This window comes from Pecten maximus, chromosome 10 (genome assembly GCF_902652985.1).
Source record: "Pecten maximus chromosome 10, xPecMax1.1, whole genome shotgun sequence".
Classification (NCBI taxonomy): Eukaryota; Metazoa; Mollusca; class Bivalvia; order Pectinida; family Pectinidae; genus Pecten; species Pecten maximus.
In genome coordinates this window covers 2,080,400-2,108,057 of record NC_047024.1, presented here as the reverse complement: position 1 = coordinate 2,108,057, position 27,658 = coordinate 2,080,400, and the positions used below count along the sequence as shown (strand labels likewise).

Below are 27,658 nucleotides of genomic sequence, written 5' to 3'. Positions count from 1 at the left end.
AGATATGGTGGGCTTAAATGTAGCCAGTTCATATGCCGTTTGTGTAAACATAAATAAATTAAGTTCAAAAACAAATTTTTAACACGTTTAATTCACAACCAAAATTTGAATTCAATGAACAAGTTCAACAAAAACAATTTTAAAGCATGGTTGTATGTATTGCTGAATTTCAAAAGCTTTGCTGTGCGTGTTAGTAGTTGTCAATAGGTTGGCTATACGCAAATAATTCTCAGTAGTTTGGCCTTGTGTACAACTCAAAGCCATATGCATTATTTGTCAATATCTGTCAATAGCTTGGTCGTATAGGGTACATAACTAGTGGTCAGTAGATTGGCTCTATGAGAAACTAGTTCTCAATAACTTGACTGTATTAGCAACTAGTTCTCAAGAACTAGACTGTATCGGAAACTAGTTCTCAATAGCTTGGCTGTATGAGGAACTAGTTCTCAATAACTTGGCTGCATGAGAAACTAGTTCTCAATAGCTGGGCTCTATGAGAAACTAGTTCTCAATAGCTGGGCTGTATCAGAAACTAATTATCAATAGCTTGGCTGCATTAGAAACTAATTCTCAATAACTTGGCTGCATTAGAAACTAATTCTCAATAACTTGGCTGTATTAGAAACTTGTTCTCAATAGCTTGGCTGTATTAGAAACTAATTCTCAATAGCTTGGCTGCATTAGAAACTAGTTCTCAATAGCTTGGCTGTTTCAGAAACTAATTCTCAATAGCTTGGCTGCATTAGAAGCTAATTCTCAATAGCTTGGCTGTATCAGAAACTAATTCACAAAAGCTTGGCTGTTTCAGAAACTAATTCTCAATAGTTGGCTGCATTAAAAACTAATTCTCAATAGCTTGGCTGCATTAGAAACTAATTCTCAATAGCTTGGCTGTATTAGAAACTAGTTCTCAATAACTAGACTGTATCGGAAACTAGTTCTCAATAGCTTGGCTGTATCAGAAACTAGTTCTGAATAGCTTGGCTGCATTAGAAACTAATTCTCAATAGCTTGGCTGTATCAGAAACTAATTCTCAATAGCTTGGCTGCATTAAAAACTAATTCTCAATAGCTTGGCTGTTTCAGAAACTAATTCTCAATAGCTTGGCTGTATCAGAAACTAATTCTCAATAGCTTGGCTGTATCAGAAACTAATTCTCAATAGCTTGGCTGCATTAAAAACTAATTCTCAATAGCTTGGCTGTTTCAGAAACTAATTCTCAATAGCTTGGCTGTTTCAGAAACTAGTTCTCAATAGCTTGGCTGCATCAGAAACTAATTCTCAATAGCTTGGCTGCATTAGAAACTAGTTCTCAAAAGCTTGGCTGTTTTAGACTAGAAACTAGTTCTGATGAATAGCTTGACTGTATTAAAAACGGGTTCTCAATAGCTTTCTGTATTAGAACCTCGTGTAATTAACTATCAACAGATAGGCTGTCAGTTAAGCCAGTTGTCAATAGCGTGGCTATTTGTGTAACTAGTTGTCTGAGCTTGGCTGTTTGTGTAACTAGTTGTCTGAGCTTGGCTGTTTGTGTAACTAGTAGTCTGAGCTTGGCTGTATGTGTAACTAGTTGTCAATAGCTTGGCTATGTGTGTAACTAACTAGTTGTCAATAGCTTGGCTGTATGTGTAACTAGTTGTCAATAGCTTGGCTGTGTAACTAACTAGTTGTCAATAGCTTGACTGTTTGTGTAACTAGTTGTCAATAGCTTGGCTGTTTGTGTAACTAGTTGTCAATAGCTTGGATGTTTGTGTAACTAGTTGTCAATAGCTTGGCTGTTTGTGTAACTAGTAGTCAATAGCTTGGCTGTATGTGTAACTAGTTGTCAATAGCTTGGCTGTGTAACTAACTAGTTGTCAATAGCTTGACTGTTTGTGTAACTAGTTGTCAATAGCTTGGCTGTTTGTGTAACTAGTTGTCAATAGCTTGGCTGTTTGTGTAACTAGTTGTCAATAGCTTGGCTGTTTGTGTAACTAGTAGTCAATAGCTTGGCTGTTTGTGTAACTAGTTATGTTTCAGTGTAGAGAAAATAGAAAATAAGATTAAAACATGATGTTATTAAAACCGCTATTCTAGCAACATTGTGACATGATGTAAAATTAAAACAATTTTTACTAAACTTTATATTTGTATGATAACTGAATATAATCTCATAACATGATGTGAAGTCAAAACAATTCTAAAACATAGTGTGACCAACATAATGTCTTAACAGGGGGTAAAATCAGAATGATTCTACTAAAACAATACAACATCTTAACATGAGGCAAAATCAAAATGATTCTACTAAAACAATGTGACAAATACAACAACATCTTAACATGAGGCAAAATCAAAATGATTCTACTAAAACATGTGAATTTAACAATATAATAACATGATGTGAAATCATATAACTAAATCTAAAGTGATGAATGTTGTAACATCAGCCTAAATTGAAACAAGAGGCCCAATGGGCTTGTATTGCTCACCTGCTTCTAGAGCAATTTTGAAGTTGATCTAGGTCATTTATACAAATACTAAGGTGATCACCACTTTATTCAAAGACAAGGTTAGGTTTATTCATGTACTCCTTCGTTCCAGCATACTATTGACCCAACATCAGGTCTCAGGCTTAAAGATTTTAACACATTTGACCTCCTGTGACCTTGAATGTAGGCCAAGGCCATTCATTTAAATAAACTTGGTAGCCCTTCACTTCAACGTGCTACAGGCCAAACATAAGGTCCCTGGGCATTTCGGTTATTGATAAGAAGTTGTTTAAAGAAAAAGTTAACACTGGAAGGACGACGGATGCCACACCACGGCAAAAGCTCACTTGCCCTGTGGCCAGGTGAGCTAATGATTATGCTTTTAATAATAAAGATGATTAATATAACAATGGTAAATTAAAACATGACGCTAAATAAAGCAACTATATTGGAACTGTAAACAAATCACACTTTGATATAAACAAAAATGGCACACGATTTATTATACAAGAAAACAGTGACTATTGATAACTCATATCATACAAGAAAACAGTGACCATTGATAACTCATATCATACAAGAAAACAGTGACTATTGATAACAACTCCTACACAATAACAATAAATAAAACAGCATGGGAAGTGACTTATAGATGTGTTGAAATAAATACTGTCTAAATCAAACAGTTTCATGTCAGAGGTACAAACAAAATAACTTATAGATGTGTTGAAATAAATACTGTCTAAATCAAACAGTTTCATGTCAGAGGCACAAACAAAATTAGTGTTTTTTATTAATTTCTATAGGTTGAAATATACCTGATGAAAAAATATCACCATACTACAATTCTGAAATATGATTGTGGAACCTTTCTCATCGAAATGATGTTCTTACAACAACTTTAACTTAAGTTTCTTATTCTAGTTTTTAATTACATGTATATTTCTTTTTGTCAAATCGAGACCAAAAAGTAACACAGAAAACTTGCACCTCATAATTTTACTGTACATCTACAACAATGACCAAAAAATCCAGACATTGCTACAAGAATTAAGGCAGTGATTTCAACAATAACAGCATAATTCAATATGCTCTTATTCAAACAACATGATATAAAGAAAAGACAATGCAACATTTTACAATTTTTTTTTTTTTTTTTTTTTTTGCAATTTACAAAACTTAACATAGATGAGCGAATCTACACCTAGTAGACTTTAACCGAGAGAAAGAGTGGATAGAGTAACTATACAGCAAGATATATCTATACACAGGAACAAGTGCTCCATACTAGCCTGTTGATGGAGTCGTGAATGTTTCACAATATTTAGAAACAAATATTAAACTGTATTGGTCAATGCTTGTTATCAGTTTTCCAATCAAATACTGCTGCAATTTGCCTTCTTTGGCAATAAGCAAAGCACCAAATTTTTGTTCAAAATGTGATAGCTTTTTAGTCTTCAAATCTATTTTTCTTAAACACCAGGGCAACCATAAAGATCCACTGATCAATTTGTAGACCAACAATTCTAGATCTTTATCACACATCATTTATTCTGACTAAAAGTTATTCATCTCTTTTAGATTACAGCCATTCTGCCAATGTGAAATTAGGCACTGAATTTATTTTACAAAGCAATTTTGATTTTTTTTAATGCTGTACATCCATCTAATTTACCGATATCTATATTGGAACCTTTGAAGAATTAACAGACTTAATTATTCAACAAACACGACTGTGAAATGATAACAGGAGCGAAAAAATACTTTGAATTGACTACATTAAGTTATTAACATAATAACAGTTGTTGATAACAGAAGAAAAATAAAAACAACTTCATAACAAGAGTATTACAGACCAGCTGATACAATGATACACACCAAAACAATCTTGTGATGTATATTATTTAGCTGTTTGCCATATTATGATAATTATATGTCACCATCATCATCTTGCTTGAAGAAGCAATTTGAAAATTTTAGCATATTTGACCCCTTTGACCATGAATGAAGGTAAAGGTCATTCCTTTGACCTATCTTGATAACCGTTCACCCTAGCATGCTATAGGCCCAATATTAGGTCTCTAGACCTTTTTGGTTATTGTGAAAAAGTTGAAAATGTAAAATGTTTATGAATGGACAGCGACAGATAAAAGGCGATTAGAATATTAGTCACTTAAGACTTTGTTTCAGGTGACCTATAAACTGAACAGTAAACAGATTTGATATCAATGTGATGCTGATTTTGCTGTCTACAGTTACAAGATAAACCAAATTTATGGTGAAAATATTTAAGGGAAATTATATGTAATTTCTTAATATCTTTGATATTAAAATCATCATTTTAAAATCTTGAAAAAACATAAAGCTGTGATTACTATAGATAAATAAAACAACACAGAAACATAATATTTACTCTCAGTAAATAACAATAATAAAGATAACAAATAAATTATCATTCTAATAAGTGAAACAAATTCAAATCATCTTCATGATGAATTCACAAAATAAAACAACACATGAATAAATTACTGATAACATGTATTGATAACAACTATGGATACTTAGAATCATAATATTTACAAGTGATGAAATAAAGGTATGTATAGTAACTTCTGTCATGACAACCCAATAAGTTAACGAGAAAAAAAACAATGTGTCCCCAAGCAGTTGATATGGCGTTACATTGTTACTATCAACATAAAGCTGTTAGTAATGTTGGTTAAACAGAATTGTTATATATAAGGTGAAAGTTTAAAGATTGAAGCCTCCTCCCTCCTTCTTTAAAACTTTTTACCTCGACTTAAACAAGAATCTTGATTATCATAAAACCTAGTGTTATCAAGTTTTCCCAAAAACTACCAATAATCAGATTGAAAAACTTGGAAAAGTTGCATTTGATCACAAGATTTTCAATTGTTTCTGAAGACACATTTGAAATAGGAGACATGAATGGACAGCAACACCATGCAATCTATATCCTGTCAAAAAAAGTTATTCTGAACATAGGCAATAACTGTTTAAAGGCTATAAAAAGGAACTCTATCCAGCCATTTTTAACATTTGAACATTTGATCAAAAATATTCCCTATAACGTCGGAATTTTAAAATCTTCAATAAGATGACCTAGGACCAGGTCCATATCTGGGACTGCCTGGCTGTCTGTGGCCTCATCTGGTGGCGATGTTAAGGGACAATAAGGCCGATCACACATCTCACCGCTGATGTCACTTTGGTCCAGAAACTGGTTCGCAGAAATCATGTAGGCTGCCTAAATACATTACACCACAACAGCATTATTAAGTTATATTGTTACTTCAACACACCCCTCATATACAGCTTCGCGCAATCATAGTTTGTAATGTATCTTACTCCCATGTACAGCTTCGCGCTATCATAGTTTGTAATGTATCTTACTCCCATGTACAGCTTCGCGCAATCATAGTTTGTAATGTATTTACTCCCATGTACTATTTCTCAGGGGCAAATGATAAGAGTGCTCTTAGTTTTCACTCAAATACAAATTGTGAGTTAATTAGTTAATTAATACAATTAATTAAGAAAATATCTTTTGGACACTTAATAGATGTATCAACATATTGGGTATGGTTGGTCCTAAAGGACTTGTTTTTTTGATAGGCCTGAACAGTTCAGAAATAAAAAACAACCTGGGTGTTGGCAGAGGGACAACTCCAAAGTTGGATGTATTGTATGGCTGGACTCGGGATCTATGATAATGTATCAGTGGTTCCTACCTGGTAGATGGACCCAGTGTTGAATGCAGCCGAGTCAAACATATCTTGGTATGCATGTTGTCCTGTTAGGTCTGGAGATACACTAGCCGGTCCCATCTTGAGATATGATGTCATGTTCTTCACTGTAGATTCAGGGACCATTTGGACAGAGGAATGAGGAGGGGAATGGTGGACATGTTCAGGAGAATCGCTTGTGTACTCAGGAACACATTGAGAGCCATTACTCTCCTTGGCCGACGGCTGGAAACAATCTGAAAAGAAAAAAAAAAAAATCAGTTTTGGAACCTGTAAATCTAGAGAGTGTCATATTATCACATGTAAGTTAAGCTATTCCAGTAAAATGTCTATGGGAGGACTCCAGATGTGTCTTACAGGTACCATCCATATAAGTGATTTAATTCAAACAGTATTAAGTAAAAAGCTGCATAATTAATGTCTCAAGCACTGCCAAGCACAGAATTTGTAGATTCCTAGGATATGTGGGATGAAGACAAACTGATGAAACATCTGATCAACATATAGATAAAACCCTATGAAAAGTGTAATAAATCATTTACCAGATTTCTAATTAACTTTACTGATACCACGAATCTATTCACAGTTTTACCTAAAATATCAGGACAAATGAGATCACATATGACGTATCTATTTGCTTTATGATAATGATATTTAGACCTCGAGATTTACCGATTATTGGTTCAAGGTCCAGGTCCCTGAGATCATCTGAAAAGTCACTGATGATGGAGGTAACAGACTGAGAGTCCAGGGCAGCCATGGCCACAAATGTCTCGCGGGAGTTTGGGGACATGCTTCTCCACATCTGGGCCACGCGGCTTGCTGTCTCTGGTGTTTCTGGGCTTTCGGCGGCCATTTGTTGGTAAAACTGGAAGTAACTTTCAACAAAAAAACATTTTAAATCATCAGACTCAAATCTCTTTAATATCCGATTCATATTAATGTTAATTGAACCTCAATATCTCACATAAAGACATGGCAGGCTGTGCACAATTTTGACACGGAACTGAGAAAAAAATCATATCTATTGAGATTGAACAACACTCATCTGGATGACTAACTACTAACCCATCAAAGTCCTGACAACAGTTGATGTCCGTGTTCTCAAACACTCCGGTGATGACTGGCGTCTCTGTAGTCAAAGTTTTCTCTGATGCAGGAAAGCTCCTGTTATCAAAAACCAAAGTCATGTAACACTATATAATGCAGAAATCATCAACGAGTCACATCACCACACAACGCCTAATACAGAAATCATCAACGAGTCACATCACCACACAACAACACTGGGTTACAGTTACAACTGGTTTGTACTGGAGATAACATGGTATAATGACACATTGTAATTATCACCTACACAGCTCAATAGTCTTACTTTGCTGAAAGGTCGACGCTAATGGTTACATGCTTATGGTTCAGGTACTCAATTATAAAATGGCCTGGGTTTTTTTTTTTACACATCCATGCACTTTTAACAATATAAATGCTGTGATACATTATATAATAATAAAGCAACTTTTTGTAAAATTTGATGTTTATCATCAACTTATTTATTCACTGATAAAATATTCTTTCTCCTAGTCATGAAATGAAAGGTCAAGCTTAGATCACTGTGGGTATGTTTTGTCAAATTTACTATTTAGTAATGATATGAGTTACATTGTACTTAGGTCCAGTAATTACTGATACTGTGAATTTAAATCATAAACAAATAGTGTAACACTTCAGTTGCTATAAAATCAGCTTTTTGAGGTCTTTCGACTATGGAGAATATCTCTTTATATTATAGTTTATGGCTCCAGAGATAATCAGCCTTCAACTTCAATTCTATCTGTATTTTCCAGAATTTCATAATTGAGTTTGCAAATGCAGTTCATTTTTGTGGAACCATATTTTATGAACATCTTAATAAATGTAATTTGTGAAAAGTTTCTTGATTTTAGTAAATGCAATATATAGACCATGAATATAATAATTATGATTTTTTTAAATTAGTGCTGGTAACATTCTGGCTTACTTCTCCAACTGCCGACGACACCTACGAGCCTGGCGATGGTTCTCTTCACTTGGATGATGCTGGTTTTGTAAAGATCTGGATCTTAAAATAAAACAAATAAAAATAAAACAGATAATAATGGCTTAGAGTTGTTCTAGAACACTAGAGACACACCTTCCCATGCCACACCCTGTATTTACTGTACTAAATCACCTGTTACTAACTAGGGGGCCATGATAGCCCAGTCAGTTAGAGTGCTGGCCATGTAACCTCATGTGAGGGGGGCATGATAGCTCAGTCGATTAGAGTACCGGCCATGTAACCTCATGTGAGGGGGCCATGATAGCTCAGTCGATTAGAGTGCTGGCCAGTAACCTCATGTGAGGGGGCCATGATAGCTCAGTCGATTAGAGGGCCGGCCATGTAACCTCATGTGAGGGGGTCGCTATAACTCAGTCGGTTAGAGTGCCGGCCACGTAACCTCATGTGAGGGGGCCATGATAGCTCAGTCGATTAGAGGGCCGGCCATGTAACCTCATGTGAGGGGGTCGCTATAACTCAGTCGGTTAGAGTGCCGGCCACGTAACCTCATGTGAGGGGGCCATGATACATGTAGCTCAGTCGATTAGAGTGCTGGCCAGTAACCTCATGTGAGGGGGCCATGATAGCTCAGTCGATTAGAGGGCCGGCCATGTAACCTCATGTGAGGGGGCCATGATAGCTCAGTCGATTAGAGGGCCGGCCATGTAACCTCATGTGAGGGGGTCGCTATAACTCAGTCGGTTAGAGTGCCGGCCACGTAACCTCATGTGAGGGGGCCATGATAGCTCAGTCGATTAGAGTGCTGGCCAGTAACCTCATGTGAGGGGGCCATGATAGCTCAGTCGATTAAGGTGCGGGCCATGTAACCTCAGGTGAGGGGGCCATGATAGCTCAGTTGATTAGAGTGCTGGCCATGTAACCTCATGTGAGGGGGCCATGATAGCTCAGGTGCGGGCCATGTAACCTCATGTGAGGCGGCCATGATAGCTCAGTTGATTAGAGTGTGGGCCATGTAACCTCATGTGAGGGGGCCATGATAGCTCAGTCGATTAGAGTGCTGGCCATGTAACCTCATGTGAGGGGGCCATGATAGCTCAGTCGATTAGAGTGATGGCCATGTAACCTCAGGTGAGGGGGCCATGATAGCTCAGTCGATTAGAGTGCCGGCCATGTAACCTCATGTGAGGGGGCCATGATAGCTCAGTTGATTAGAGTGATGGCCATGTAACCTCAGGTGAGGGGGCCATGATAGCTCAGTCGATTAGAGTGCCGGCCATGTAACCCCATTTGAGGGGCCATGATAGCTCAGTCGATTAGAGTGCTGGCCATGTAACCTCATGTGAGGGGGCCATGATAGCTCAGTCGATTAGAGTGCTGGCCATGTAACTTCATGTGAGGGGGCCATGATAGCTCAGTTGATTAGAGTGCTGGCCATGGAACCTCATGTGAGGGGGCAACGCTAGCTCAGTCGATTAGGGTGCTGGCCAGTAACTTCATGTGAGGGGGCCATGATAGCTCAGTCGATTAGAGTGCTGGCCATGTAACTTCATGTGAGGGGGCCATGATAGCTCGGTCAATTAGAGTGCTGGCCAGTAACCTCATGTGAGGGGGCCATGATAGCTCAGTCGATTAGGGTGCTGGCCAGTAACCTCATGTGAGGGGGCCATGATAGCCCAGTCGATTAGAGTGCTGGCCAGTAACCTCATGTGAGGGGGCCATGATAGCTCAGTCGATTAGAGTGCTGGCCATGTAACCTCATGTGAGGGGGCCATGATAGCCCAGTCGATTAGAGTGCTGGCCATGTAACCTCATGTGAGGGGGCCATGATAGCTCAGTCGATTAGAGTGCTGGCCAGTAACCTCATGTGAGGGGGCCATGATAGCTCAGTCGATTAGAGTGCTGGCCAGTAACCTCATGTGAGGGGGCCATGATAGCTCAGTCGATTAGAGGACGGCCATGTAACCTCATGTGAGGCGGCCATGATAGCTCAGTCGATTAGAGTGCTGGCCAGTAACCTCATGTGAGGGGGCCATGATAGCTCAGTCGATTAGAGTGCGGGCCATGTAACCTCATGTGAGGGGGCCATGATAGCTCAGTCAATTAGGGTGCTGGCCATGTAACCTCATGTGAGGGGGCCATGATAGCTCAGTCAATTAGGGTGCTGGCCAGTAACCTCATGTGTGGGGGCCATGATAGCTCAGTCGATTAGGGTGCTGGCCATGTAACCGCTGGCCATGTAACCTCATGTGAGGGGGCCATGATAGCTCAGTCGATTAGAGTGTTGGCCATGTAACCTCATGTGAAGATCCGAGATGCATACTTAGTAGTTGGATGCTCTCTACCCATGTTCTTCATTGTGGTAGTCACCAACTACAACAAGGAGACCCCACCTTAAAATAACCCTGGCTGTTCATGGGGCGATAAGCCCATCAAACAACCAAACTACTGAACTAACTACTATGAACATCAGCAATCAAATTATCAACAATGAAATTACCCTGGCTGTTCATAAGGTGATAACCTAACAAACAAAGAAGAAACTAGTTCTTGATTAAGGTCATTCATGAGCATCCTTAGATAAAACTATTTCTTTCCTGTAGGCTGTATGAAAGCAAGTCAAGACACATAATTCTCTGAACACTTGTTGTCACATTTCCTTCAAGCATGCTTTTTGAATAAATATTGTTATGCAGGTCCCGTGGTTATAAATATCAATTAAAGATTTCCAACCACGATGACCTAGAAAATTTAAGATTTTTAGGTGATATTCCTGTAAACAAATTAACAACCACAGATTGGTTTACCTGCGAGTCTGTCCATGAGATTTATTTGTCCCTCTATCCCGTATGATCTCTTTAGTCTTCTTCCCCTTGTCATGATGAGGCGTACTACAAGGAAAGGTTACATGAAAATGGATAGGATGGGTATCAGCAACTTTTGTAAAGTCCTTGAAAATATTAATGAATTAGTTAATGTATGGAATAATAGGATTAATAATTTTAAAAAAGCGATATGTATAGTTGTTTTATAACTTATCAATTATTTTTAATTATAAGATTAGTTTTACTTAATATGTGTTGTTGTTTTTCTCTTTCATTCCTCTAAATGTAAGCTTAGGGCAATTTTGAAAAAAAACAGTATCTGAACCCAGGCCCCAGAAAATGTCTATAATGCTTCTATTCAAATTAGTTTTTAGATTTTTTTAATGACCTTGACTGTAGAACCCTAAAACTTGAACTTGATACATGTGATATTTTTTTACTTGACATTTGCATAATTTTTTTATCAACAAAATCCCTGAGGCTGAAGACAAGTCCACAGAGAGATGACGTTGATTTAGGACAGGCGCAGTAACCCCACCCCCATAACAAGAGGCCCAGTCGCCTTAATGGTCACCTGAGTTCTGATGAGTACACTGACAGATGATGTTTTGCTTTTGATCAACAGTTACATTAAACCATTGTCAATAAACACATATCAGCCCTGTGACCTTGAAAGTAGGTTCAGGTCATTCATTTGAAACAAAAAGGTAGCCTTTCATTCCAGCATACAACTGACCCAATATCTTGACTCTGGACTTTTATGGTTATTGAAAAGAAATTCAAGATATCAGACAAAAGGCGAACGCAATATGTCATTGAGACTTTGTCTCAAGCGACCTAAAAAAGGGACAGGCAAAGGTAACCCCTCCCTAATAACAATTATGTTCATGTTCAATTCATTAATTTAGCTTTATTTGTTGATCTCTAACAATGCTATGGTTATGGGGTGAGGATCTCAACTGCTTTCCCTTAGGGTGGGGAAAGATCCCTGGGTCTATTTTTACATATAAGAATTGTGTTTATCTCTTGATGCCCAACAATGCTATGTATCGTTATAGTGGGGATATGAACAGTTTCAAAGATAAAACAAAGAAACTAATTCCCTAGGTGTAGGGAAAGACCCTAGGGCCCCCTTTTTACATCATGATTTTGTTTATCTCTTGATGCAAAACAATACTTTATATGGTTATTGAGTGGGAATCTTAACAATTTCAAATATCTAACCAAGAAACTACTAATTCCCTAGCTGGGGATCTGAACAATTTCAAATATCTAACCAAGAAACTAAATCCCTAGGAGTGGAGAAAGACCCCGGGCCTATATTTACAACTTAAAGGTTTTTATCTTTTCATGCCAAGCAATGCTTGTATATGGTTTAGGGGATGGGAATCTGAATGGTTTCAAAAATATAAGAATGTGTTCATAATAGCAATATAGCCAAATTGCTCTCTTTTGGGCCGCCCCTTGGAGGTCAGCCCCATCATTTGTATGAATTTGAATCCCAGCTATCGAAGGGTGCTACTGATGAAATATGAATAATTTCCATTGCTTAGTTCCAGAGAAGAAGTTGTTTATATTGATATTGCCAAATTGACCCCTTTTGGCCCCACCCCTTAGGCCCCTTGGGGGTCAGCACCATCACTTGTATGAATTTTAATCCCACCCACCTAGGGACGCTTCCTACCAAACTTAATTAAATTCCAATAAGCGGTTATGCAGAAGACATTGATTGTGTTGAAGGACATACAGATGACGGACGCCAGCTGCCACGGTATGGTAGAAACTCGCCTTGGTCCTCACAGGACAGGTTGAGCAAAGAATGAGACAAGCACAGTAACCCCTCCCCCATCAAAACAAGACAGGCACAGTAACCCCTCCCCCATCAAAACAAGACAAGCACAGTAACCCCTCCCCCATCAAAACAAGACAAGCACAGTAACCCCTCCCCCATCAAAACGAGACAAGCACAGTAACCCCTCCCCCATCAAAACAGAGACAAGCACAGTAACCCCTCCCCCATCCAAATGAGACAGGCACAGAAACCCCTCCCCCATCAAAACGAGACAAGCACAGTAGCCCCTCCCCCATCAAAACGAGACAGGCACAGTAACCCCTCCCCCATCAAAACAAGACAAGCACAGTAACCCCTCCCCCATCAAAACAAGACAAGCACAGTAACCCCTCCCCCATCAAAACAAGACAAGCACAGTAACCCCTCCCCCATCAAAACAAGACAAGCACAGTAACCCCTCCCCCATCCAAATGAGACAGGCACAGTAACCCCTTCCCCATCAAAACGAGACAAGCACAGTAACCCCTCCCCCATCAAAACAAGACAAGCACAGTAACCCCTCCCCCATCAAAACGAGACAAGCACAGTAACCCCTCCCCCATCAAAACAAGACAAGCACAGTAACCCCTTCCCCATCAAAACAAGACAAGCACAGTAACCCCTCCCCCATCAAAACGAGACAAGCACAGTAACCCCTCCCCCATCAAAACGAGACACAAGCACAGTAACCCCTCCCCCATCAAAACGAGACAGGCACAGTAACCCCTCCCCCATCAAAACGAGACAGGCACAGTAACCCCTCCCCCATCAAAACGAGACAAGCACAGTAACCCCTCCCCCATCAAAACGAGACACAAGCACAGTAACCCCTCCCCCATCAAAACGAGACAAGCACAGTAACCCCTCCCCCATCAAAACGAGACAAGCACAGTAACCCCTCCCCCATCAAAACAAGACAAGCACAGTAACCCCTCCCCCATCAAAACGAGACAAGCACAGTAACCCCTCCCCCATCAAAACGAGACAAGCACAGTAACCCCTTCCCCATCAAAACAAGACAAGCACAGTAACCCCTCCCCCATCAAAACGAGACAAGCACAGTAACCCCTCCCCCATCCAAACAAGACAAGCACAGTAACCCCTCCCCCATCAAAACGAGACAGGCACAGTAACTCCTCCCCCATCAAAACGAGACAAGCACAGTAACCCCTCCCCCATCAAAACGAGACAAGCACAGTAACCCCTCCCCCATCAAAACTAGGCACAAGCACAGTAACCCCTCCCCCATCAAAACGAGACAAGCACAGTAACCCCTCCCCCATCAAAACGAGACACAAGCACAGTAACCCCTCCCCCATCAAAACGAGACAAGCACAGTAACCCCTCCCTCATCAAAACGAGACAGGCACAGTAACCCCTTCCCCATCAAAACGAGACAAGCAAAGTAACCCCTCCCCCATCAAAACGAGACAAGCACAGTAACCCCTCCCCCATCAAAACAAGACAAGCACAGTAACCCCTCCCCCATCCAAACGAGACACAAGCACAGTTACCCCTTCCCCATCAAAACGAGACAAGCACAATAACCCCTTCCCCATCAAAACGAGTCAACAGTAACTGGGGCCTCCCCCTTGAAACAGCAATGGAATAAGTACATTAAGATTTGTATTTCATGAAACTTACTTTTCATTGGGTTGGTGTCCATCATCCAAGTCCATGAGGTCCATGGATTCTGTACACAACAGACTGGCAGTGTCCAGTGGGCTAAATAACAGGTCTGGTACCATACAAATCTCATCTCGTGGGGGACTATCCTGGAAATGAGGTTGAATGTAAAAAAGACATGATTGACCATTAAATGGTAAACTTATTCTACAATTGCATTTATGGTCTGAAAGAAAATTTGAACAAACTTTTACAGATCACTTCATGCCCTTTACATCTACCAGGTGCCATTCTTTGGACTTCATTTACAATGGTGCTAATTGGTCATCTAACTCATCTTGTCTTTGAAAATCAACTTCACACCATAAGTCATCCCTATGCTACTAAAGTGTCCATTTGATATTCATTTCTGGTAACGCACTTGCCTTCACTTAGGCGACTAGGATTTGATTACCCGATCTGATAACCCTTGGTTTTCTCCATGTACTCTTGTTTTTCTCCCACACTTAGCCCCTCGCTTGCATCCATTTAAAGACAGCGCCTCCCATGTGCGAGAAGCTTGCATGACTGCATCATGTTTTTGTAAATCCTCCTTGTGATAGGATGAAACTGATGCCAACTTTATAATGCTACCTCACTGAAGCATACTGCCAAAGACATGTAGTAGGACCCCCCACCCAGTCACATTATACTGACAAAGGCAAACCAGTCATCCCACTCTCAAGAATGCTGAGCACTATGCCGTAGTAACAACTACCATTTTTATAGACTTTACAGCTTGTATGTCTCAGCTATGGGACAGACCACAAAGCTTTCCTCACAGACTGCATGAGGGGCAAATGCTCAACTAAATGCCAAAGGTGAAGCAGAGTCAATGGAGATGGTGGGAAGCAGAAAATTGTGTAGCAAGAAAGAAGGAAAAGATAAAATCCCAAATTTAGTCACCTCTTATGATCATGCAATGTGGGCAGCAGGTACAATTTTTATGCCCTACATGCAGGGCTAGGTCAAAAGTGAGTAACACAGAGGTGAGAGGTGATTGATGAGAGTGGTCAAAGGTGCATGATGATACTGAGGTCAAAGGTGAATGATGATACTGAGGTCAGAGGAAAATGATGATTTAAAGGTCAGCAGTGCGTGACGATTAAGAGGTTAGAAGTGACTAGATATAGCCTGAGGTGAAAAGTGAGTTTTGATTCAGAGGTCAGAGGGGACTGTTGATATAGAGCCTGAGGTCAGAGGGGACTGTTGATATAGAGCCTGAGGTCAAAGGGGATTGTTGATATAGAGCCTGGGGTCAGAGGGATTGTTGATATAGAGCCTGAGGTCAGAGGGATTGTTGATATAGAGCCTGAGGTCAGAGGGATTGTTGATATAGAGCCTGAGGTCAGAGGGGACTGTTGATATAGAGCCTGAGGTCAAAGGGGATTGTTGATATAGAGCCTGGGGTCAGAGGGATTGTTGATATAGAGCCTGAGGTCAGAGGGATTGTTGATATAGAGCCTGAGGTCAGAGGGGATTGTGGATATAGAGCCTGTGGTCAGAGGGGACTGTTGATATAGAGCCTGTGGTCAGAGGGGACTGTTGATATAGAGCCTGAGGTCAGAGGGATTGTTGATATAGAGCATGAGGTCAGAGGGATTGTTGATATAGAGCCTGAGGTCAGAGGGATTGTTGATATAGAGCATGAGGTCAGAGGGATTGTTGATATAGAGCATGAGGTCAGAGGGATTGTTCATATAGAGCCTGAGGTCAGAGGGATTGTTCATATAGAGCCTGAGGTCAGAGGGGATTGTTGATATAGAGCCTGGGGTCAGAGGGCACTGTTGATATAGAGCCTGGGGTCAGAGGGATTGTTGATATAGAGCCTGAGGTCAGAGGGATTGTTGATATAGAGCCTGTGGTCAGAGGGGATTGTGGATATAGAGCCTGTGGTCAGAGGGGACTGTTGATATAGAGCCTGAGGTCAGAGGGGACTGTTGATATAGAGCCTGAGGTCAGAGGGATTGTTGATATAGAGCCTGAGGTCAGAGGGGATTGTGGATATAGAGCCTGTGGTCAGAGGGGATTGTGGATATAGAGCCTGTGGTCAGAGGGGACTGTTGATATTGAGCCTGTGGTCAGAGGGGACTGTTGATATAGAGCCTGTGGTCAGAGGGATTGTTGATCTAGAGCCTGAGGTCAGAGGGATTGTTGATATAGAGCCTGAGGTCAGAGGGATTGTTGATCTAGAGCCAGAGGTCAGAGGGGACTGTTGATATAGAGCCTGAGGTCAGAGGGGATTGTTGATATAGAGCCTGAGGTCAGAGGGGACTGTTGATATAGAGCCTGAGGTCAGAGGGGACTGTTGATATAGAGCCTGAGGTCAGAGGGGACTGTTGATATAGAGCCTGAGGTCAGAGGAACTGTTGATATAGAGCCTGAGGTCAGAGTGGATTGTTGATATAGAGCCTGGGGTCAGAGGGATTGTTGATATAGAGCCTGGGGTCATAGGGATTGTTGATATAGAGCCTGAGGTCAGAGGGGACTGTTGATATGGAGCCTGAGGTCAGAGGGATTGTTGATATAGAGCCTGAGGTCAGAGGGAATGTTGATATAGAGCATGAGGTCAGAGGGATTGTTGATATAGAGCCTGAGGTCAGAGGGGACTGTTGATATAGAGCCTGAGGTCAGAGGGGACTGTTGATATAGAGCCTGAGGTCAGAGGAACTGTTGATATAGAGCCTGAGGTCAGAGTGGATTGTTGATATAGAGCCTGAGGTCAGAGGGATTGTTGATATAGAGCATGAGGTCAGAGGGATTGTTGATATAGAGCATGAGGTCAGAGGGGACTGTTGATATAGAGCCTGAGGTCAGAGGGGACTGTTGATATAGAGCCTGAGGTCAGAGGGGATTGTTGATATAGAGCCTGAGGTCAGAGGGGACTGTTGATATAGAGCCTGAGGTCAGAGGGAACTGTTGATCTAGAGCCAGAGGTCAGAGGGATTGTTGATATAGAGCCTGAGTTCAGAGGGGACTGTTGATATAGAGCCTGAGGTCAGAGGGGTTGTTGATATAGAGCCTGAGGTCAGAGGGGACTGTTGATATAGAGCCTGAGGTCAGAGGGATTGTTGATATAGAGCCTGAGGTCAGAGGGATTGTTGATATAGAGCCAGAGGTCAGAGGGATTGTTGATATAGAGCCTGAGGTCAGAGGGGACTGTTGATATAGAGCCTGAGGTCAGAGGGGACTGTTGATATAGAGCCTGAGGTCAGAGGGGACTGTTGATATAGAGCCTGAGGTCAGAGAGGATTGTTGATATAGAGCCTGAGGTCAGAGGGGACTGTTGATATAGAGCCAGAGGTCAGAGGGGACTGTTGATATAGAGCCTGAGGTCAGAGGGATTGTTGATATAGAGCCTGAGGTCAGAGGGATTGTTGATATAGAGCCTGAGGTCAGAGGGGACTGTTGATATAGAGCCAGAGGTCAGAGGGGATTGTTGATATAGAGCCTGAGGTCAGAGGAATAGTTTATATAGAGCCTGAGGTCAGAGGGGATTGTGGATATAGAGCCTGGGGTCAGAGGGGACTGTTGATGTAGAGCCTGGGGTCAGAGGGATTGTTGATATAGAGCCTGAGGTCAGAGGGGACTGTTGATATAGAGCCTGGGGTCAGAGGGATTGTTGATATAGAGCCAGAGATCAGAGGGGATTGTTGATATAGAGCCTGAGGTCAGAGGGATTGTTGATATAGAGCCTGAGGTCAGAGGGGACTGTTGATATAGAGCCTGGGGTCAGAGGGGACTGTTGATATAGAGCCTGTGGTCAGAGGGATTGTTGATATAGAGCCTGGGGTCAGAGGGGACTGTTGATATAGAGCCTGAGGTCAGAGGGGATTGTTGATATAGAGCCTGAGGTCAGAGGGATTGTTGATATAGAGCCTGAGGTCAGAGGGGACTGTTGATATAGAGCCTGAGGTCAGAGGGATTGTTGATATAGAGCCTGAGGTCAGAGGGGATTGTTGATATAGAGCCTGAAGTCAGAGGGGACTGTTGATATAGAGCCTGAGGTCAGAGGGGACTGTTGATATAGAGCCTGAGGTCAGAGGGATTGTTGATATAGAGCCTGGGGTCAGAGGGGACTGTTGATATAGAGCCTGAGGTCAGAGGGATTGTTGATATAGAGCCTGAGGTCAGAGGGGACTGTTGATATAGAGCCTGAGGTCAGAGGGATTGTTGATGTAGAGCCTGAGGTCAGAGGGATTGTTGATGTAGAGTCTGAGGTCAGAGGGATTGTTGATGTAGAGCCTGAGGTCAGAGGGGACTGTTGATATAGAGCCTGAGGTCAGAGGGGATTGTTGATATAGAGCCTGAGGTCAGAGGGGATTGTTGATGTAGAGCCTGAGGTCAGAGGGGATTGTTGATATAGAGCCTGAGGTCAGAGGGATTGTTGATATAGAGCCTGGGGTCAGAGGGGACTGTTGATATAGAGCCTGGGGTCAGAGGGGACTGTTGATATAGAGCCTGAGGTCAGAGGGATTGTTGATATAGAGCCTGAGGTCAGAGGGATTGTTGATATAGAGCCTGAGGTCAGAGGGGACTGTTGATATAGAGCCTGGGGTCAGAGGGGACTGTTGATATAGAGCCTGAGGTCAGAGGGGACTGTTGATATAGAGCCTGAGGTCAGAGGGATTGTTGATATAGAGCCTGAGGTCAGAGGGGACTGTTGATATAGAGCCTGGGGTCAGAGGGGACTGTTGATATAGAGCCTGAGGTCAGAGGGGACTGTTGATATAGAGCCTGAGGTCAGAGGGGACTGTTGATATAGAGCCTGAGGTCAGAGGGGACTGTTGATATAGAGCCTGGGGTCAGAGGGGACTGTTGATATAGAGCCTGAGGTCAGAGGGATTGTTGATATAGAGCCTGGGGTCAGAGGGATTGTTGATATAGAGCCTGAGGTCAGAGGGATTGTTGATATAGAGCCTGAGGTCAGAGAGGACTGTTTATATAGAGCCAGAGGTCAGAGGGGACTGTTGATATAGAGCCTGAGGTCAGAGGGGACTGTTGATATAGAGCCTGAGGTCAGAGGGATTGTTGATATAGAGCCTGGGGTCAGAGGGCACTGTTGATATAGAGCCTGAGGTCAGAGGGATTGTTGATATAGAGCCTGAGGTCAGAGGGATTGTTGATATAGAGCCAGAGGTCAGAGGGATTGTTGATATAGAGCCTGAGGTCAGAGGGGATTGTTGATATAGAGCCTGGGGTCAGAGGGGACTGTTGATATAGAGCCTGAGGTCAGAGGGGACTGTTGATATAGAGCCTGGGGTCAGAGGGGATTGTTGATATAGAGCCTGAGGTCAGAGGGATTGTTGATATAGAGCCTGGGGTCAGAGGGGACTGTTGATATAGAGCCTGAGGTCAGAGGGGACTGTTGATATAGAGCCTGAGGTCAGAGGGAATTGTTGATATAGAGCCTGAGGTCAGAGGGGACTGTTGATATAGAGTCTGAGGTCAGAGGGATTGTTGATATAGAGCCTGAGGTCAGAGGGACTGTTGATATAGAGCCAGAGGTCAGAGGGATTGTTGATATAGAGCCAGAGGTCAGAGGGATTGTTGATATAGAGCCTGAGGTCAGAGGGATTGTTGATATAGAGCCTGAGGTCAGAGGGGACTGTTGATATAGAGCCTGAGGTCAGAGGGATTGTTGATATAGAGCCTGAGGTCAGAGCGGATTGTTGATATAGAGCCTGAGGTCAGAGGGGACTGTTGATATAGAGCCTGGGGTCAGAGGGATTGTTGATATAGAGCCTGAGGTCGGAGAGGACTGTTGATAGAGCCTGAGGTCAGAGGGATTGTTGATATAGAGCCTGGGTTCAGAGGGGATTGTTGATATAGAGCCTGAGGTCAGAGGGATTGTTGATATAGAGCCTGAGGTCAGAGGGCACTGTTGATATAGAGCCTGAGGTCAGAGGGCACTGTTGATATAGAGCCTGAGGTCAGAGGGGACTGTTGATATAGAGCCTGAGGTCAGAGGGGATTGTTGATATAGAGCCAGAGGTCAGAGGGATTGTTGATCTAGAGCCTGAGGTCAGAGGGGACTGTTGATATGGAGCCTGAGGTCAGAGGGGACTGTTGATATAGAGCCAGAGGTCAGAGGGGATTGTTGATATAGAGCCTGAGGTCAGAGGGATTGTTGATATAGAGCCTAAGGTCAGAGGGATTGTTGATATAGAGGTCAGGAATGATTGATAATTGAAAATTCAGAGGTGAGAGGGGACTGTTGATATAGAGGTTAGAGGGGATTAATAATTCAGAGGTCAGAGGTGACCTGAGATAAAGTCTAAGGTCAGAGGGGACTGTTGATATAGAGCCTGAGGTCAGAGGGGACTGTTGATATAGAGGTCAGAGAGGTCGGTTTATACGGAGGTCAGACGGTACTGATTATTCAGAGGTCAGTGGAGACTGATGACACAGAATATCAAATGTCACTAAAGATAGAGGTCAAATGTCACAGATGTTAGAGTTCAGATGATAAAGAGGTCAAAGCCCCCTGATGTTGTAGAACTTACTTGTTGATGGTTGTCCGAGCTGAGAACTGTGAAGGGTGACTGGTGTTGTGGTTTGGACCTAGGAGATCCTGGTGTAACTGGTACTACGTCAGGTAATTTGACCGGAGTGAATCCACTGTGTGTCTCAAAAAGTCGCTGTTTAAATACACAACTTATTATTTATCTATATTCACTGTAATTTCAGTAAGAAATCAAACTTGACCAACTTTATTTAGAGATTACTTATGTTATAAGACCACAATGAAAAACTGCCACTTTCACGTATGGCTGTAATTATCCTGAATGTGGTTCCTCAGTACACAGGTTTCACTATCAGATTTTTTTTTTTTTTTTGCTTAAAATTTGAACATTTATCAAAATCATGAAATTAAAATGCCAATTAAAATGCCGTGTTAATTGCAGACCTTTATAAACATTTGTTTGTAAGTCTCTACAAGGAAAATAAATAATGATATGAAATTTGTACATACCATAAGAAATTAAATTAATTTTTAAAACGATATCTGAATTACAATTACATTGGGAAAACAAACTTGCATTTTCAAAACAGTGTTGCCGTTTGATCCCAAATATAGAGAGAGAGAGAGAGAGAGAGATATTGCAAGAACTAAGCAAATGTATTATGTACACTTTTTCTTTTAGCCTTACTTGTTTTGTTGACCGTGCAGGTGTTCTAGAGCTGGAATCATGCCCACGTTTCCTGGTCCGTGAAGGTGTTCTATCCCGACTATAGAAGTTACACTCTGGCACATCAAGGTGACCTTGGTGGAAATTCTCTGAGGTAAAACTGCTGTAATTCTCAGAAATGTTGGAATGTTCAGGGGACACAACTCTATCAAATCGATATTGACACATCTGCCTCCTGCTTGGTCTTCCACGTCGTGATTTCACTGGTGTTCTTGGAGGTAATGTCTGACATTCAGGTGTGTCATTGAGGTCTTGCTGGACTTTGAGACTTTCCATTTTGCCTCTAACAGTATCTGCGGATACTTCTGCTAAATCTGATGACAGATTTTGTTGTTTCTCTTCTTTGTTCAGAGTCTATTTCAACAAAAGAAACTGAAATGGATACTCAACAGATTTTACTAAGTGTTGGAGATCTAAATTGGAATACATTTATATAGCCAAGACTTATTCATTGTAATAAAAAAGTTAATGTTATGAAGTATATTTATTACCATATAATTATATTCTATGATGCAGTAAATTGTACAGAAATACTGTTAAAGTATTTTTCCTCAAATAAGCTCCCTTCCCTAGTGTACAAATTCTGACAGCATTAAATTTGGGGAGGCTTAACTTGTGGACTTTTAGGTTATATTTTAATTTTCAAAACTGATGATTTATTTTTCAAAAAATACTTATTTGTTGACAGGAGCTTTTCTGTGGATAAATACTGTAGTAGTAATTTAGTAAAGACATTTACCTTACATATCTCAGTACTATTTGAAGAGCTGAGAAATTCCTGGAGGCAGTCGTGCGGAACCACAGACAGGTTGCACATGGACGACCTCAGGTCAATCAGGCCCAATTCAAGGTCAGAGGGGATGTTGCTCTTTTTGCGCTGGCTACAGTTTCTATAAACATGAAAATTAATCAACAAGGAAATTCAAGCTATCAAAACAAAATATGGGACGGTGAGGATTTCATCAAAACCTTTTTTTATTACATTCTATGACACTGTCACACTAGCATAAAAAAATTCACTTTTGTTTCTACTTCATAATTAATTTGGTATCAATAAGAAACAGCTAGCTGATGAAGGGTCACCAAATGTATGAAAAAAACAAGACTTGTCAGAAGTCAACATAGCTCGCTCAGAGTGGGTTGAATCCTAATACCGTTAATCAGAATTAGTTTTTTTTAAAGTAGGTCAAAGGTCTAGGTCAAGGTCAGTAGATTCTCAAATGTAGAACCAATTGAAAGACTTTGTCACGAAAGAACACACATGTCAAATGTAAAAGCCCTTTCTCATATAGTTAACATACTGTGGCCAAGGTTAATGGTTTTTTTAAAGCAGGTCAAAGGTCACAGTCAAGACAACAGGTTCACAATGTGATAACAATGGAAAGGTCTTGCCAAGAACACAAATGTCAAATATAAAACTCCTATCTCATAGTTAACATACTGTGGCCAAGGATAAAGTTTGTTAAAAGTAGGTCAAAGGTCACTACCAAGGTCAGCAGGTCTACAAATATAGCATCAATGGAAAGGTCACAAGGAACACACATGTCAAATACCTAAGCTGTACCCTTATAGGTATTGACACAACACTGCTTTATAAAAACTTCAATCTAGCTGACTATTGATGCCACCAACATACTGAGTATAGCAATAGCTCCCCTAGACTTCAATCCCATGGAGCTAAAAATGTCACTCATGGAACTAAAATTGTAAATCAGAGTTATAAGACATTGATTCTAGTGATACTATTGTACCTGGTGTAGATTTATATAAGTTAGCTCATTCATAGACCCAAGAATATGTTGATCTAGATGTGTAATTTTCAATATCCTTATATACCAAATATCACTTATAAAGAGGGAGTGCTGTTTTTGATAAGGAATGCTAGCTTTAACTAATTTAGTCATGTGAAGATATGTGACTTTGAGAAATTATTGGTACCCATTATCATACAATGAGGGAGAGTACATTGTTTTTGACACTAAAAGCTGAGATTTAATTTGTCATTCATCACTTTTATATACATGTACTAACATAAAATGTCAAATATATGCTATGTTGAGAAATTATCAATACCAATTATCACATACAAAAAGGGAGTGTTGTTTTTCATACCCAATGCTGAGCTCCAATTATCATATAAGAGGGAGAGTTGTTTTTCATACCCAATGCTAAGCTTTCATCAACTTAACAAATCAGCACTTTTATATATATATATATATACATGTATATGTCAAAATATGTGACTTTAAAAAATTGTCGGTTGACTGTGGTAAGGACTAACCCAGGAGGGAGATACATATGATTAGATGTTATATTTCATAGTGATAAGTCACATGGTATTACACTTGTAATTTCCCATTGTTGCTAAAGAACATCTCTAATTAAAGATTCATTAATCAATCTGATATTTTTCCTGAGATCTGGATGTCAGATCATTATTATTTAAAACCATATGGTATACAAGAGATCACAGATGGATCTTGGTTCCCATCATTAAATGATCTTTGTTGGTTCTATGTCACACTGATCTTCTCTCTACTTTTCCCTTATTTCATCTTTCTTTTTTTAAAAACAAGAACAAATTGAACCTACATGTGATGTTTGAGAAACATCCCTCCAGTTCTTTTCAAGAAATAACGATAACAATCTTCCATTCTCAAAATCCAAAATGCCCCCCTGTCCCCCATTTTGTTTTCCTGATCAAAATATAAATTGAATTGGCACAACTACGCACCAATGGAAACCAAGTTAACCTACACATAAAGTTTGAGGAATGTTTCTCCAGTACTTTTCAAGAAATTGCAATAACAAATTTCAATTCTCTAAATTCAAGATGGCCACCTTTCGGTCATTTTGTTTTTCTGATCAAAAATCTTATATTGAATTGACACAAGGGAACCTACACACTTGAACATTCCTCCGGTACTTTTCAAGAAACAGCAATAACAAAGATTGTTTACAATTATACAAACGGATGCCAGGATAGATGGCAGACAATGGACGCTACAAACGGATGCCAGGACAACGGACGCAGAGCGATTTAACTCATTGATCACCCCTGAACTTTCTTAATGAACTATCCTACCTATTAATTGGAAGAGGTTAAATGTTTGTTTAGGGGTGAATGAGTTATATGCCATCTGATGATGGTGAGCTAATAAATGAATTAGGCCAAATTGGACATGACTAATCCATTTTGATGCTAATTATTGAAATATCCTCTAGTGTGACAAGATTCTGGGGGCCGCAGGCACCATAGTCCAAATACATGTTAGGTCCTACCCACATTAAACAGGGAGGGCAGGTAAGGGGTATTCCAAAAGAGTGGAGGATTATAAGTGGAGGTTTTCATATGATATATGGTACATCTCTACAGTATACCATGGACAAACTGATATTAATCAGTGGACAAGACAGTTCCTTTCAGATTGGTGAGCGTGCTGGCTTTACCAAGTTATAAATGATATATTTTTCAATTAATGAGTGTATATATATATTTGTTTTGGACTAACACCGAGTTTGCAGATCAATATTTCATAGTTATAGTGACATACAGTATTAAGGTTTCCTTATACTTTCAGCTAATTTAGTTTAACAGAAATATCTGATAATCATATTCATGTTAATTGTTGCAGATGATCCTCTGGCGAGCGGCAGATCCTGGGATCTGACAGGGCTGTAGTCCAGGCACTATGCATATTTGATATAGACTATTGTAAAATGTAAGGTCCTTCCAATGTATACTGGAATTTAATTCTAATTCTAATGGCTTAAACAAATTTTATCTGACCAAATAAACAATCTTATCTAAATTGACAAATAAAAAGAATTAGAATACTTACTGAAGGTAGAGGTTCTCCTGTTTGTTCGAGAATTCTCTCCGTATATCTCCTAGTTTGGCTTCCACAAAGCCAAACTCTGTCTGCATGACCAATGATTTTCCCTTGGCTTTTGCTGCAGAAATTATTTTTAAAACTTCACAAAGAAATCCTTTAAACCCAAGATGAAAAAGCACTTACAAACTTTGATTTTTTACCAAAATTATATCTCATGTGACTTTTGATCTTAAGTAAACTTGCACTCTTGCTTGACCTTTGACCTGAACATATTTTTATTGTTTAAATTTGTTATTATCATGGCCCAGACATCTCGACATTTGGCAAATATTCTGCTCTGTGACATTGAAAGAATGTACTCTAGTGGCCCATTATCAAGGCCAGTTCGTTGTACAGAAGTCATTTAAAATGCAGTCAATAAAAAAACTCAAAAAACCAATTCAGAAATATTTAATACAGTTATAACCTATCCATTTAAAACAGTTTAAAACACATGATTGAAGTACAAAAATAAAGTCAAAGGGCAATAACCTTTCAAAACATGTCATATTGAAGGGAAACAAGGAAAGTAAAAAGATAAAATCATTATTGATTATAAAAGCATCAGACACTAAAGCTATTTAAATCCTTTTCATAGCATATGATTATAAATGTTTAAGAGATATACCGTATTTGACCTAATAAGGGCGCCTGCCCTAATAAGGGCACCCCTACCTTTTTTTAAGGAAATAAATCTTTGACTGAGTGTCAAAATGGTGTTCAAAAGTAATAATTCATGTGAAATATTTTGCTACTTTATGTGCACATGTTTTCGCCACATTTTGTGTATTCCTACAGGCTACAGATGACATGTCAGTGCAAAGAGCACCCAAAACTAAACACATATACAAATAATAACTTACCATCTTTATTTGAAGGTAAAGTAAAGACTTCATTCTTGTTGATAAATAACTTTTGTTCAGAACAGAAAGCTAGTAAAAGACATTGTAAATCAATTATTAGGTCAAAGAAAATGATGTCTGATATGATCTGGGAAATCACCTGTTTCTATAAATAGAACACAAAAGCGTTCCATTTGAACATAAATGGTGGAACACACGTTCTCTGGTCTAAAGATCAGCTGGCATGGTTTACAGGAGTATTCGAGTGGTGTTTAAGCTTAATATATGATAATGATTAGATATCTTCATCTGGAATATTTTTATGACCGAATATTTTACCGTTTCCACAACCTTGGGTATTCTGCTCCAAGGTATAGTCTGTTTCATAAAACTTCAGAATAACTAATCTTAATAAGGGCGCCCCCACTGTCAATTACCCGCGCCCTGCGCCCTTATTAGGTCAAATACGGTAGATCAAAAATGGAGACAGGAGGTCTCGATCCACTCAAGATGGATTCGACATAGATCCTGTTTTCTGATAACTACAACTTATACTCCGGAACTTAAACAGTCTCTAGAACTGAGGAGAACGGACAAGGTGTATAGGCTATCTGCCTTGATAATACTGTATGTAGATGTTCTTTTCTGAATTAAAGTTAAAAAGTTGATCTTTTGATACAATTCATGATATATACATGTGTTGTTTGTTATGTTTTAACCATTTTCATGCTCTGTATGATTATCATGATCAGCCTACCAAGTTAAAGGGATTCATTGAGAGGACACAGACTGACAAATAAAAGGTACCAGATGGACAACCCCATACCTACAAATGAACAACCCCATACCTACAAATGGACAACCCCATACCTACAAATGGACAACCCCATACCTACAAATGGAAAACCCCATACCTACAAAGACTAGAGAAGGGTATTGTGTCAAACTGTCAATGGGATTTAGGTATTAAAGTGAGAATTTTACCTTTTTGTTCCAACAGGTCCCTGAACTTGTTTTCTATGTTCACAATGTGGTTTTCTGTCTCCTGAAGAATCAGGGCCTGAATAAAGAACAAACTGCCTATCTGTATCCTCGCCACACTTTCCTCCGAATTTGTGTATTGATATATATTACAAAGTTTGTGTTGAAGCAT

The 27,658-nt window shown here is 40.2% G+C and overlaps 1 protein-coding gene across 1 annotated transcript; it reads right to left on the bottom strand.

Moving 5' to 3' along the window:
* Nucleotides 1-71: 71 nt before the first annotated feature.
* Nucleotides 72-27,658, bottom strand: LOC117335888. Its single transcript, XM_033896145.1, has 12 exons — nt 27,490-27,658; nt 25,631-25,742; nt 22,528-22,678; nt 21,750-22,142; nt 21,102-21,236; nt 14,575-14,705; nt 11,082-11,165; nt 8,257-8,337; nt 7,308-7,406; nt 6,912-7,117; nt 6,225-6,475; nt 72-5,740 (listed from the first exon to the last, which is right to left on the bottom strand). Exons 1-12 carry the CDS (start codon nt 27,656-27,658, stop codon nt 5,558-5,560), a joined length of 1,995 nt encoding a protein of 664 aa, XP_033752036.1. The 3' UTR covers nt 72-5,557.

Bases quoted from the DNA above. Each gene is read 5' to 3' on its own strand.
- LOC117335888 (XM_033896145.1), bottom strand. From the start codon at position 27,658: ATGCTTCAACACAAACTTTGTAATATATATCAATACACAAATTCGGAG. The intron at 8,338-11,081 runs GTAAACCAATCT...TTTTATTTTAAG, and splicing joins TCTCATGGACAGACTCGCAG to ATCCAGATCTTTACAAAACC. The intron at 7,407-8,256 runs GTAAGCCAGAAT...TTTTGATAACAG, and splicing joins TGTCGTCGGCAGTTGGAGAA to GAGCTTTCCTGCATCAGAGA.